Source organism: Aptenodytes patagonicus, chromosome 5 (assembly GCF_965638725.1).
Source record: "Aptenodytes patagonicus chromosome 5, bAptPat1.pri.cur, whole genome shotgun sequence".
NCBI lineage: Eukaryota > Metazoa > Chordata > Aves > Sphenisciformes > Spheniscidae > Aptenodytes > Aptenodytes patagonicus.
In genome coordinates this window covers 15,092,175-15,105,075 of record NC_134953.1, presented here as the reverse complement: position 1 = coordinate 15,105,075, position 12,901 = coordinate 15,092,175, and the positions used below count along the sequence as shown (strand labels likewise).

Below are 12,901 nucleotides of genomic sequence, written 5' to 3'. Positions count from 1 at the left end.
TAGAAAACAGTTTGGCAGAAAAAGCTGTTAAAGCATGATAGTTTTTACAAAATGAAAAATATTTTTTGTTTTATATTTCCTTCTTTAATTTGTATGTCAGTAATATTTAATTTCCTGCTTCTTCCTTAATACCATCTTAAAAAAAAGTTACATTTGTTCTTCTTTCTCACTACTTCCTTCCTAAAGGGCTAATTAAAAAAAAAAAAATCAATCATTGGAACAATGTCGTTCTAGTCTTTTCTCAAGATTCTATACCCAATTCTGTAGCTTGCTTCTTTCAATGATTAGTATCAGTAGGTGCAATTTGTTAGTACTTTTAGTGTTAGACTTCTGCTATTGCCATATCACCTTGTCAAGATGTATAAGGCAAGCTTAGTGCTTTGTATTGCCCTTTAGGACTTGACAAATATGATGGGTTTTTTGAGTCTCTTGTCTTCACCTTCTTCAAACAAATGTAAGTTTTCAAAATGGTACAACTAAACTTTTTCAGTGACTGTGGGAAACAGTCAAGATGTGTAAATTACCATGCATTTAGTACTTGCAGTTATGACCTTGTTGCTACTTTCAGCACATTGATAGACATCCCAGCACTTTCTTAAGTCTGTCCTGGAAAGTTAAACATAACTTAATACAGTTGAACTGCTTGTTCCAGTTTTGTATTTTGAGTAGTGTTCCTTCTTCAGAAACCTTTTAATTTTGGTAGCTAATCAATAATAGCATGCTCAACTTGAGAATAAATTAACTCTGTAGTTACACATTGTCAGTTACTTATGGACTAATTTACATTGGTTGGTGTATTTGAAGCAGGGTGCTGGTGAGGTGTTTACTGTCTTACAAGCCACATAGGAGGATGCTTCCTGCCCTTAAAACTAGAGCTTATTACTAAAACAAAGAATGCGTGCTGTACTAGAAGATGCATGCACAGGTAACCAATTTGAAGTACATGAGTAGTAGGTTAAGAACTTGAGGCTCCAGTAGAGCTGAAGTAGAGAGTACATTAAGCAATATTCTGCCCAAGTTGCTTAGGGCTGCCCACTAGTCTGATACATAACTTGGCAATATTTGCAATGACTTCTGTCAAGACTGCATATAAGCTAAATGTGTTTAAATTGCAGCTCTTCAATATGGTATTCGCACACATACCTGTGTATGGGGAAAAAAAAAGTTGCAATCCTTCTACAAGGTCTCTGGATGCTACCGCTGTACAAACAGTATGTAAAATCCTACCCTGTTCTTTTTTTAAAAAAAAAAAAGGGAAAAAAAAACCTCACCACAAAACAGATGTATTTGGGAATGCTTTACAAGAATACCAGTGCTGATAAAACATGACAATGAACAAGTTCAATTAGATGTTCTTGTTGCTTGTTTTCACTGGCTGACTTGAGCTGAGTAGAACAGGTTATTTTGAAAGCATTCACACTAGAGCTGTTCTCTTGAAAGAGAAGAACCAACTAAGTCATGAAACAGGAGTCACAATTTTGTCAGTGTGGCTGACAGAAGTAAATTTTCTGCAAACTTCTTTTGAAGTGAATTTCAAATCTTGATTGTATGTTTAAATGCACAGTTTTTAATTCATTTGGTGTAAATATGATAGTTCAGAGACAATCTCTTTGGGAACAGGTGCTAAGTTATCACCACCCTAAAAAACTAAGAATATAAAATTGTGATGTACTAGGAGTATTCAAGCTAAGAACTGAACTGCAAGTGATCTTTCTATATTTGGAGAATGCCAAATACCTTTCTAAAGGTAAAGGTATTGTAAAAAAAAAAATCCTTGGCACCTAATCTTCTCAATTCTGTGCAAGGTCAGACCAAGTTTCGATTAATTGGAGGTCAGGAGGAAGATGGCATACAACTCAGGATAGGTATAGAAAACAGCCTGGCAATTAAAATTCATCTAGTGGAAGTCCTGTACATCTAGTATATCAGGACTTCAGTAAGTCATTTAACCATTGCTCAAGAGATCACTCCTTCCCTCCCCCCCCTCCCCCCCCCCCCCAAAAAAAAAAAAGATAAAAGATTAGGAAGTAGTAAAAGAATTACAGGCCAGAGTGGGTAAACTGTGATGAGAGACATGGAGGATTAGTTACTTGAATGCCTATAGGCTGGTTTTGAGAATAACTTTAATTTTCACTGATTTCGATAGGAAAAAGTAGAAGGGAGCTAAGAACTATTCATGCATATGAGCTGGAGGAGGACAGTCTTTATGTAGAATTAGTTGACAAATACAAAAGTAGTGTGGAATCTGATCATGGTGATGACATTTTTCACTTCCATACATACATTTCAGACTTCAACTTCTGGCTTTTGCTTTGCTGGTGCTCTTGCAGTCTCTCAAAGAGAATATGCAAGCATGCCCTTGTTTACCTCACCAAAGTTGGTCAGGGCAATGTCTGGCTCTGTGTAAGTCTAGAAAGTGCAGTTGTCCATAGACAGAACAATGAAACTCTATTCTTGCATTGTTGTCAAAGGCACTAAATAACCTGAACAGGAGTTTTTTTCCCTCCAACATTTGAGAGGTGGTCGTCTAAAAATATTGAATGCAGCCTCTTCCAGCGGAAGGAATCTTTCATATTGACTGTGCTGCTTTCTACTGTAGAGCAGGATAGTTTAGTGACAGAATTCTCAAGTGAAACTGTCAAAGATAAGCACGTGAAGTACATTACAACTAATTAGTATTTCTTCCTTTTGAAAACTAAAATATCTAACAAAAAAGCCACTAAGCCTAATACGTTTTCTACAACAGAACAATTCTGATTCAACACAAAGGAAGCTAGTCAACTTTAATGGGTAAATCAGTCAGTGCTCTAATCAGTATATTAATCTTTCAGAAAGATGTTGCGGTGACTGAAATGGTAGGTAGAAATAAGTTACAAGTTTAGCTTAGTAGCTTTTTAATTATATGTTCTCATTTAAACAGCATGTGTGGGATGTCAGACTTGTATTTTGCCAAGTTCATTCCTTCTTATCAGTGATAGATGCTGAGAGCTTTCTTCAGTATGCGCGCATATATATATGTGTGTGTGTGTATATATATATCTTGAAACCTTGCTTTTCCTTTATAGGTCCAGTTGTTTACGTTTTGGATCTTGCAGATCGACTGATCTCAAAGGCATGTCCATTTGCTGCAGCTGGAATAATGGTGGGCTCTATATACTGGACGGCTGTTACATATGGAGCTGTGACAGTGATGCAGGTACACATGTATTCCCTCATCTTACCAGCTTTGAAGCAAGTTTTCTAAAGAAAAACTTAAGATGCTTCTTTCCTTGGCTTAAAACATGCTTTAGCTGCTTTCAGCACTTTCAGTGTAGTTAACAAATGAATTCAAGATGGGTGGATAGAAAGCTTTTCACTTCTGACTGATCGTACTGTATAAAGCCAAGTGGTTCAGTCTGCAACTAACAAAATTCACTACTACTGCAGCTGGCTGCCCTTTGTATGGCAGGCTGGTGAACCCACTTCTGTTCTTACAGAAAAGGTGCCATTACCACCTAACTACTAATAATGGGTAGTCTAATTCTTCAGAAAAGACATGAGACTAATCTCTTTTACCTGTAGAAAAATTTTGCTGGTAACATTCAAAGGGTTGAGATACGGTGAATTTTTCAGTCCTACCACTTTCTATTGTATAAAGGAAAATGCATGCTCTGAATCATGCAATTAATTCATAAACAAGTGCAAAACCCTGCAAATTAATAGTATGTTCTTTTAGTTATTTCAGACTGTATAGTTAGTTGAAAGGGGGAAAAAAACCCCATATTTTTCCTACTTCTGTTCTTGTGAACTTGCTATTTAAGTATAAAAATAACGTTGACAGGTGGTAGACTTAACTATGGAAGGACTCATTCATGGCTGTCCTAGTTTGACTACAAGACAAGAATTCTCATAGATTGTACAACTAGAAGGACCTTTGTTACCATTTTAGTTGTTGATTTTCTTATATCAAGCCCATAACCTGTGTCTTGCTTGAAAGCATAAAAGTATTTCTGATGCTAATTCAGTTATAGCTAGAATTAACAAATCTGTATGCTAATAAGTATTCCTCTACACAGTTCTAATTTTAAATATACAACCTGTGCAGCCTTATCCATGTAAGTCATATGGCACTACTTTTTCTTGAATTGTGTGGTACTGCCCTGCAGTTCTACAAGTCACTCCATCTCAAGATTGTGTGCTATTTTAGTTCTGTTTGTACGTGATCTCATAGCAGAAATGTATATGACAACCACTTGAAGTGGAGCTCAAATGAGTTCATGCAGTCTCCCTGGTACCAGTGTGGCCAGGGTCAAGCGGCTGCATAAGTGATGTATAATGATTTTCAATGCTTCCTCCATTCCAGTGGATGAGTCTCTATATTAGAGTGGTACACTTAGGAATTTCCTCATCTGATATTTTGTTCTTGTTGTGGCCCTTACAGAACACTGCAACCAGCTGTAATACTACAACTAGACTTCGTGAAATGTACCAGTCCGTATCTCCTTGCTCACTGCTACACTGAGCCTTTTTCTATAGGAACTTATATGACCTTTTTAGCTTATCTAGAACTACATAACCAAATGGAAAGATAAATGCTCCTTTCTGTAGTTGTTCTGCTTTTGAAATGGGGATCTGGCCTTAAGCAAAGGGAAGTGGTGGGTCTAGCTGAGCAACTGCATGGTTAGAGCTTCACATCTACATTAGTTAAGACAGCTGGTCAAATCCCAGGTATGAAGAATTAGCTATTTTCCTCTGACTTAATGGTGGTTTTGATCATATGGATGGCACGCTAGGTAAGAGAATAACTTATTTTTGCTTATAATGGAGGAAATTAAACTGTTCCACCCCTTTTGCCACCCCAAATTTGCTAGGTTTAATACCACTTGTTTCCTGATGCATTTCAGACTCTTTCTTTCAGTTGAAGGGCCAGAGAGAAGCACAAAAGCTATTTTTAAAGGTTAAGCTTCACATGGAGAAAAATAAATACAGAATTGACATTATGACTACAGTGATAGCTAAGTCAGTAACAAGTCATATGGGGTTACTGAAAACAGAAAAAGTAATCTAAAGCAGAAAAGATAAGATACTGAGGCTTTTTTTGATGGACAAGGACTATAAGGAGAAAAAGGATAGTGTCAGACATCACAATTTGGGTGGAAGATAGTGAAGAAGCTGGAAGACAAATGCTGAATATTTTTTTGAAGGAATAACTTTTTGGTGGCAACAATATTGGTTATCCCTATTTTTAGAGGATGTGGTGTATAACATAACTTCCTGTTCTAGAAGAATAAAATGGAATGGTTTTCAAAGCAAGGCTAAAAAGTACAGTTTGAAGGTACTGTGGTGCTTTACCCTAGCTTCTTCCCTGTGTCCCACCTATTCCATTTTACTATTGTTGCATGTTCTTACCATCTAATTCTAAGTATTGTGCAAGTGAAGACTTGATAGCTTTTTGCATTTGTGGGGAGAACAAGAAGTCAATGAAAACACATCAGGAAATCCAGTGCCTGACAAATGTAATAATTACTGTTTGTTGTGGTTTAACCCCAGCTGGCAACTAAGCACCACACAGCCACTCGCTCACTCCCCCCAGGGGGATGGGGGAGAGAATCAGAAGGGTAAAAGTGAGAAAACTCGTGGGTTGAGATAAAGACAGTTTAATAGGTAAAGCAAAAGCCGTGCACGTAAGCAAAGCAGAACAAGGAATTCATCCACTCCTTCCCATCGGCAGGCAGGTGTTCAGCCATCTCCAGGAAAGCAGGGCTCCATCACCCGTAACGGTTACTTGGGAAGACAAACGCCATCACTCTGAACGTCCCCCCCCTTCCTCCTTCTTCCCCCAGCTTTATATGCTGAGCATGACATCATGTGGCATGGAATATCCCTTTGGTCAGTTGGGGTCAGCTGTCCCGGCTGTGTCCCCTCCCAACTTCTTGTGCACCCCCAGCCCCCTCACTGGTGGGGTGGTATGAGAAGCAGAAAAGGCCTTGACTCTGTGTCAGCACTGCTCAGCAATAACGAAAACATCCCTGTGTTATCAACAGTGTTTCCAGCACAAATCGAAAACACAGCCCCATACCAGCTACTGTGAAGAAAACTAACTATATCCCAGCCAAAACCACCACACTATTTAGTATTTTCAGTCTTTCTGGATTCTTATGGAAAAAGTAATGAAAGAGCCTATTCTTTCTAGAAGCCCTTCAAGGACTTTGTTAGCATTTAGTAATTCTTAAATTGAGACAACTCTAGAGGATATCTACCACTTCAATTTCTTTTTTTGTCCTCAGCCCTATTAGAGTTACTTATTTTAAATAAAAAGTATGTACTTTTTAGGAAGACATAATGCACTGTTCTGTTACAGTTTTAATACCTGTATCTTATAAACTGCAAAGTCTGATTATTTTTTTATGTGCCAGTAGAAAGGTTTAGACACATTGGTAATGACTATCCTTTAAAATCATAGCACTAACCACATTTAAAAATAAAGTACAAGTGAAGATATGCTGCTATTTCCACTACAGTTGAAAATAATGTACCTCTTCCTGCATTGTCTAGAGAAGCAATACTTTTTAATACTGTGATCTCTGTTGCATAAGGTATTCCTAAGTAACAGAAATTTTTGCTTAAAACATCCTGAGATACTTGCTATCAATTTATCCTTTAAAGACTAGTATCTAATCAATTTCTGAGTGTAGAATTAATCATTCTAAAATTGTAAATTCTTCTGTGTGTTTTGGAAAGCATGCTATTTTGATATTTCAGATGTTTAAGCTTTTACTCATACAGAAGCACATGAAATTTTTCTTGATGGTAAGGAACTGTTACAGCTCTCTGCAAGATTAATGACTTGCAAATTAGGGCTGGTAGGTCGTCTGCATTACACTTGATAAGCAATCAAGGATGCAAAGGGAAAACTGAGTATGTTAGGTAAAACAGTATTATTCTTTTTTCTTTAACTTAAAATGCATGGGCAGCCCCAAACAAACTAGAGTTTTTGTAAGTTGTATTTGTTCAGTTGTGGTCTTTGTTATATTTGTCAACTATATACATATTTACCAGGTTGTGGGTCATAAAGAAGGTCTTGATGTCATGGAGAGAGCTGATCCTTTATTTCTTTTGATTGGACTTCCCACTATCCCAGTCATGCTAATATTGGGCAAGATGATTCGTTGGGAGGACTATGTGCTCAGACTGTGGCGCAAATACTCTAATAAGCTACAAATTTTGAACAGCATATTTCCAGGTAATGTGATTAAATTTAAAAGGAAATATCAGGCTTGAATTGGTGCCTTTAGGAGGTGGGGATAGGCAAGTAGTTTTTGCCATTCTTAAGTTAAAGTGGTAACACCTTCCCGCTATTTTATGTTCGTCTATTCAGACTGTTTGTATAGTACCTAGAGAGAAAGGTGGGGCAAGAGAAGCAGGAGCATGGTTTCAATTAAAGCCTTAGTAACAAAACAAGCTACTAAAAACCATGGGTCTCATTTGAAAGTAGAAATTAATACAGTCATTTAACGGAAACAATATTCACTGAAAAGAGGGATAGTTCTCAAAGTAATTGGGCTATAGATTTATAATGGAGTGGGGGGTGGGCACTAATGTGCCTTCTGTGTTCTGTCTGAGGTAGTGGCTATATAACCTTTTCTTCCCCCACTCTCACCCCTTTAGGCATTGGATGTCCTGTTCCTCGTATTCCAGCAGAGGCCAACCCTTTGGCAGATCATGTCTCTGCTACGCGTATTCTATGTGGAGCTCTAGTTTTCCCTACTATTGCCACGATAGTTGGCAAGCTGATGTTCAGCAGTGTTAACTCAAATTTACAAAGGACAATCTTGGTAAGATTCAGTATTGTTTTTCATGAACAATTATAATATGGCAATATGAAGTGTTGTGGGGGGAGGGAGGAAAAGTAAAAAAGGTACATACATTGATCTGGAACTTAAGAGTCGCATTTGATTAAGGGAAAGGGTTTTTTTTAAGGTTGCCTATCTTGGCAGTAGACAAGCATCACATGTGTGAGAGACTTTGTCCTTGTGACTGAAGCTAATCTCAATTCTAGACAAGGCTGAAACTTGTATCTGGTACTGTACTAGGCAGATCTTAGCAGTAATTAAGGGCAATAATGAAGATAAGGAACCAGCATCTTCTAAGAACAATCTCTGCATGGGAAGACTGAGGCTTATATTATCAACCTTTTCATATTAACTTCTGTTTACTAATTCTTTGGGAGAATCCCTTTGTTACTTATTAAAATAAGGAGAGAAAAATAAACCCTCCAAAGAAGTTGAATGGAGGGGGGAGGACAAAGAGAGGAGACAATCTCTTCCTTTGTGAATAACCTCTCTGGCTTGCAGCCTTTCAAGGGGAAGCACGCTGAGTTTGGTAAGCTGGTATCCCTAGTCATCTGACTGCCACTTCAGCCCGTTTTCAGTTCCAACATGTTAATGTGCCCCTCTTCCATATGGAAGAAACAGTGATATTACAACTGTTCATGCAGACTAAAGGTGGCTTAGTGTCTCTCTTTATTTTGAAGACTTGAGATAAACATAGTATAAAACTTTTTGGGGAAAAAGGTTTGTTTTACAAAAAACAGATTTTTATTTCACTCCACACTTGCTTTTGGCAAGTGGCCTTTTCACAGTGATTATAGAATGGTAATTAGTATTACTCCCTTGTGTCATGTATAGTATATATTCAGAGAAGGGAGGAAAGCAGATACGTATCTGCATTTTACTTTGTTCTTTAAATAGGATGTATTTTGATTTTTTTTTTTTAGAAAATTTGTCAGACTTCCAAGCAAATAAAGCTTTTGAAAGGTTTTATAGATCCAGTATGTAATCCCTTTAAGTAACACTAACCTCTGTAATTGTGCATTGTGACAGAAAACTTTGAGATACTCAGTTGGAATTGTCCTAATCAGCTAAACTTCAAAAGAAAATGCTGTATGATTGGAAAATAAATCTTCTTTGACCAGAAATTTTTAAAAAGAACATTTGCAATGATATGACACTGAACTGTGCAGGTTTTCAAAATATCTTTTTATTTCAGGGTGGAATTGCTTTTGTTGCTATAAAAGGAGCTTTTAAGGTTTACTTCAAACAGCAGCAATATTTGCGCCAAGCTCATCGCAAAATTTTAAATTATCCTGAGCAAGAAGGAGCATAAGGCTGTGATCTCCAGATGTCGTACAGTCTCACCTAACAGGTTTCCATGTTGTATTGGTTCCATCATTATTGCACAGTAGTGGAGAATTGTGATAAGTTGCTGCTCCTATTTTTTTTTTTCTTTAATAAAGCGCTGTCTTGTGGCAGGGTAAATCCTTTCAGCAACCACTGAACCTAAGAATGTGACTTGGCTTTCATTATTTTTGGGTATTTCTGTTGGGCAACAGGCTTCTGAATTATTTTCTTTGAGCCAATATGCTGAATGGAAAAAAAAAAGCATCAACTATAGAACAAGAACACTAACTTGTGTAGTTAACATAGGCTATATCCAAATGCCTTTTCTATATGTGTTTTCATACCCACGCTATCATCTAGTTCAGCATTTCACACAATGAAGGGAATTTTTTTAGAAAGGAATGTGAGTCATCACCAAGGAGAAGTAATTGCAGGACATCAGTCAATAAAGATTTCCTTGGTTTTTGCTGGTATCAAACAGGGAGTGTAAAATACTCAAATGACTGGTCAGAGAAAGCAGAAGGTAGATCACCCTCTACAGGAGTTGTGTGTCAGCTTTAGCCACCTAAGTATTAGGTGTTGAAATTAGCATGGCTTCCAGGTGACTATTTTATTACTGATAACTTTTACTGTCCTGTATCTTCTGCAGTCCCTAGTGTTATTTTCTCATGGCTCTCTTACTGTTTTGTAACTGGTGCTGGATGGCTTTTTTTTTTCCTCCACAGTAAAATAATTACATGGGGCAAAGTAAACTTCAGTTGCTTATTTTGTAGTTAAGTATTAGAGCACTTGTTTAGTTTTCATGTTCCTTTTGATTATGTAAATATCCATACAAGTACAAAGAACAGGAGAGGTGTGAGGAAACAACATTGAACACTAAATTAAACAGCTAATTTAAACTGACAGATTAGGGCATCCTTCTAAATTTCCAGACCTGGGTGCCTAACTTGGCTCTGTACTAGGACTAGGCTCTCTTCTGCCCCTACCACCTCTAGCAGAAGGTCAGACAGTGGAAGGATTCCAGTGGAAGGATCGGCTGGAAGGGGGTGACACTACACTTTGGGTACCTAATCTGAGCATCGTATGTACCAGCAGGCTAGACACTCTTAAGACAACTTGGCTCCATTCTGTAAAGGACTAAAGGATAAATCTTAAATGTGTAATAAACTAAGTTTATTTATACAGTAAGCTTTACTGTTACAGTATGTTCGAAGTAGCCAGCTGAGGAAGACATTAGCACTTCAGCTATTTGATGTATTTATAAACTTAATTTCAACAGAAACTGACTGTTTTGTGAAGTTAATTTTTGACAAATGTAATACGGCCATTTAATATTCATACTAGACCTAACCTAGATCTAGTACTTGAAGGTTTTTCTTAACAACAATTTATTTGTTTTTCTCAAGTTGTTTTGTTTTTTTCTTGTACATATTAGTATGTCATAGGCATGGAGAAAGGTTTAAAAAAATCTTTTAGTGGAAGTATTCATAAGTAAATATTTCTTTTCACCAGAAATGAAGCAGTTGCAGAATGGACTTCATATTTGACTACAATAATGTATGTTAGAGAAATTCAAAATATGGTACCTTTTCTATAGTATGTTTATCTTCATTACTGAGATGTAATATTTTAGAACTGTACAAAAGTGTATATAATAACCACCTAGTATTCAAAAACTATACAGGTATTGAAAATTATACATTCAATCAATATCAAATACTTTTGAGGTTCTTGCTGTAACTGAAGAATTAGTATAATCTTGTAAGTCTGCTGATTATATTTGTCTTAGTGGGCTCACTTTTATATAAAACTCTAAATATAGAGTAGCAACCTCTGAAAGTTGCTGCTTTCTGTAAGATAGTCTTGAAACAATATAATACATATTTCTTAAGAATTCCTCATTTTGAGAAAACAGCTTTTCAGTGGTCTTCACTGTACAGATTTCCAACCAATTTATTACTGTTTTTTAAAGTCTCATGAAGAATTGAATGATGCAAACTAGTGGGTTTGAAACTTGTTCCATGGGAAAGCTCATTGTCTCCTCTGGAAGTTAAAGCTATTGTAAAAATAAAATTACAAGAATACTGTATGGATTATGAAATGATTTCACCTGAGTAGCAGAAGGTCATTACTCTGTTGTAAAGCTTGTTTTTAAGTATTGCAAATTATAGTTACAGTAAATTAGGTTGAATAAATATTTTTTACACTCCCTAGTGTATTTTGTCAGTTGAACAAAAGCCTGTAGCAAAACTTCTGAATGAAAAAAGTGTTTTGTTTTAATGCATATCTAAGGATTTATGTAATCAATTTTAAGTTGATAGCCTAAAGAAGTGTCTTGGGGATGAAGGAAGAATTACTATAGGACTTTAAAGTTACATTTCTTGTATTTTTTTTTTCCTCTCTAGTGATCAATAAATGATGTAGGGGAATGCATTTCTCAAACAATTAAAGCAAAAGAGTTGTTGCAACATGGAACAACTTCTGGTAATACAGAACCGGGGTTGGGAGTTACTACATATCTCTGGGTTGGCTGATGTGCAGCATTTATTTGGGGAATACACTGATCCCTTTTCTTTGAGAAAGATGATACTAGCTGTAGGAAGTATTTTTTTCACTAATGGCTAATTTATGTCCCATTACTTTCAGAACAAGGAATATGGAATGTTATCTAGCATTTCTCAGTGTACCTTCTTATCTGTAACTTGGTTTCTCCTAGCCTTCCATTACATCAATGCAAATTATCTGAGCCATGATTATGTAAATACATAGAGATGCTTCTCCCCTTCTCTCTCCCCTCCTATCTTAAACTCTTAGATTTAGATGGAACCCTACTATACTTGTCACTATTTTTTTTTTGTTTGAATGGTGGTTCTTTCCTTCATCCTCTTTCCCCTGCAAAAGCTTTTCTTTGTAACAATTTGCATGATTTGCCTGGTTTGAAGTATATTAATTCCCTCCTCATCTGGAGCTGTTTCTCAAAGGTTAGCTGTCTCCCCTGGTTATCAGAGAAGGATCCAACCATGTAGCTATTTAAGGCCTCTCCAGCATTTAGAGTAGTTCTGTGCTCGTAAGAAAAGATATGCTTAGGTATTGTGACTTCAGTCAGAATTATCTCTTTTAATTGAGGACACAATTGTTACTAGAATTTCAGCTGCATAATGTTTATCATGGCAGCTGTGAGGATTCCCCTCTTTTAAATGTGGAATAATTCTGTGGGACTTGGACAAGTTTATGGAGTAGGTGTTTGAGGGTTGTTCAGAGTAGCTTTTTACTAGCTGCTTTTTAGAAAAGTTTTTAACCACAGACAAATGTGTCTCTATTTGCATAGTGGTTTTTAGTGATGGAGAGAACTGGTTATGGATCCATTTACTGTTGCACCAGTAATCTTGCTTTCAGAACCCTAGATGTAATGTTCTACGTCCATGCCACTTTATATTCAGGTTTTCTTTTTTGAAGAACTAGGATCAAATTTGTTTAATGCATCACTGAGTATAGTCATGTTATCTGTTCTCATAAGAAATCCTGTGCTAACAGTTCCTGCTTCCCATTTTAAAGTACAAATGCCAGTTTCACTAAAAAGTCTGGTTTTGGAATTCTTTTCTAGTAGGCAATTGCTGCTGAAACTTGTGTTGATGTGGTTTTTGGTTGTTGGTTTTGGTTTGTTTGGTTTTTTTGTTTGGTTTTTTTTTAAAGCATGCTGGGGGTGGGGGTTCATAGAGGAAAGCATGGGATAGGATCGTAGG

General features: G+C 36.7%; 1 protein-coding gene across 3 annotated transcripts in view; it reads left to right on the top strand.

Annotated features, from left to right (window-relative positions):
- MARCHF5 (membrane associated ring-CH-type finger 5) overlaps positions 1–11,367 on the top strand; it is a 33,191-nt gene extending 21,824 nt beyond the window's left edge. For 2 of the 3 annotated variants that reach the window (XM_076338788.1, XM_076338789.1), the window contains exons 3-7: positions 1,116–1,211; positions 3,066–3,196; positions 7,039–7,222; positions 7,648–7,814; positions 9,028–11,367. In XM_076338788.1, the coding sequence (XP_076194903.1) occupies positions 1,116–1,211; positions 3,066–3,196; positions 7,039–7,222; positions 7,648–7,814; positions 9,028–9,144 (695 nt within the window). In that variant the 3' untranslated portion in view covers positions 9,145–11,367. The remainder of the gene's footprint in view (positions 1–1,115; positions 1,212–3,065; positions 3,197–7,038; positions 7,223–7,647; positions 7,815–9,027) is intronic. The other variant, XM_076338790.1, reaches the window with a different exon arrangement.
- The last annotated feature ends 1,534 nt before the right edge of the window (positions 11,368–12,901 follow it).